The sequence below is a fragment of the Arachis ipaensis genome, chromosome B05, assembly GCF_000816755.2.
Source record: "Arachis ipaensis cultivar K30076 chromosome B05, Araip1.1, whole genome shotgun sequence".
NCBI lineage: Eukaryota > Viridiplantae > Streptophyta > Magnoliopsida > Fabales > Fabaceae > Arachis > Arachis ipaensis.
Window position 1 is genome coordinate 142458389 of NC_029789.2, and position 1591 is coordinate 142459979.

The 1591-nt window shown below is 31.1% G+C and overlaps 1 protein-coding gene across 1 annotated transcript; it reads right to left on the bottom strand.

The window, feature by feature from the left end:
- Positions 650-1249, bottom strand: LOC107642168 (non-specific lipid-transfer protein 2). The gene has a single exon (XM_016345473.2). It carries the CDS (start codon positions 1143-1145, stop codon positions 849-851), a length of 297 nt encoding a protein of 98 aa, XP_016200959.1. The 5' UTR covers positions 1146-1249; the 3' UTR covers positions 650-848.

A 1591-nucleotide genomic window follows, 5' to 3' on the forward strand; every position in this document is an offset into this window, starting at 1 on the left:
TCTGGTCTTAAAATTTAGCTAGAGGCCATGGGAAGTTAATAGTAGAACCTTTCTGTCTTTCTTCCATAAAAGAGAAAGTGATTATTGGACCTATTATAAGTCATATCATAAACTGATTATATTTTAATAATAGAAAAATAGCCACCTCTCTAAACCCAAAAATAAATAAATAAAACAAAACAAAAGAAAACAAAAGAGGAGCAAAATAATAATCTCTTTATATATAATTAGTCTTTTTAGCTTTTACACTCACCTTAATATCATTTTTATTAGAAGATGAAGAATATTGTGGCACAACCTAAGAAATTAAATGGGTAACCTCATGAAGCTACTTGAAAATAAGCTTCAATAAAGTCAGTTAAATTGAACCGTCAATATTGAATTGCTACTATCGTCAATTTTTATATATAAATAGAGATGATGACAAGTTGACAACATATAATAATTGTTACAAGTTTTATATTGAGTGTCATGAAAATAATGCTTAATACTATATTCTTTTTCTTATTAATCATCAATATGCTCAAAAATGATTATCCCAACAGAATAAATTGTTGACTCAAAAATAATCACGATCATACGAATTATCAAAGTATATCTATTTCTACAATAAAGTTGATTATATAGAAGATATCACCTAAAAGAGTCATTGATAGCATATAATTATATTCATTAAGGCATATGAAAGTAATTCATTCATAGTGTTCAAGCCAGTACATCCCTCCTTGAACATAATTATTTTCTTATTGGGCCATATATATAAGATACATCACACAACGAAGCTAAGATAACATATATATTACTATTCATATGAAGTAATTACTATTTTTATTTTAATATAATAATAATTAGCATGTGGGGAAGGGAACACCACAAGAGCTAGCAATTTTTCTAGAAGCGGGAGAATTAACATACTGCCTTAGGCTAGGGTTCTTGAGGTAACCACAAAGGCATGGCCTCTGCTCCTTCAGCCTTTGGCAGCATGTGCTCGATGGCGGAGTATCCGACGTGAATGCTGCCAAGCATGGGCTTAACTGTAGCGGACTACATGTCACTGCTTCTACTGGTGGAGATACTACCACCAGAAGAAACAGTGACATGGCCACCGCTACGGCCATCACATAGTTAGAGAAATTCTTCATCATGTGTGTATTCTCTACTAATTTCTTAATTAGCTTTTTTATGTGATTCTATGCACCAATACAATATCTGATGAATTGGATATTGATTATGTGATGATCTCAAACTAAACTTGTGCACCAATTTATAATGAGTGTGTGATATAGTGGAGAGAGAGAGTGGGTTTGGTTTGTTCATTATATTGGCAAATAATATATTCTTTTTGTAATCATGGCATCATGCATACATGGAAGTGGAAAAAAACAGGAAAACAATTTTCACCATTTTTTATAGATTAAAATGTTAAAGGTTTTTTTGTTGGGGGAGGGGGGTTTGGAAGGTTGGTTGGGTGGGTTTAACTTATTTAGTTATTACTAATTAAAATCAAGTTGGGTTGGTCTATTAGTCTGCTTAAGTAAATGTTAATTAAAAATATAGCAATTTTTTTGCCAATAACAAATTATTAAATAGA

What these genes read in the sequence shown, in the direction of transcription:
- LOC107642168 (XM_016345473.2), bottom strand. Translation starts at nt 1,145, where the DNA reads ATGATGAAGAATTTCTCTAACTATGTGATGGCCGTAGCGGTGGCCATG.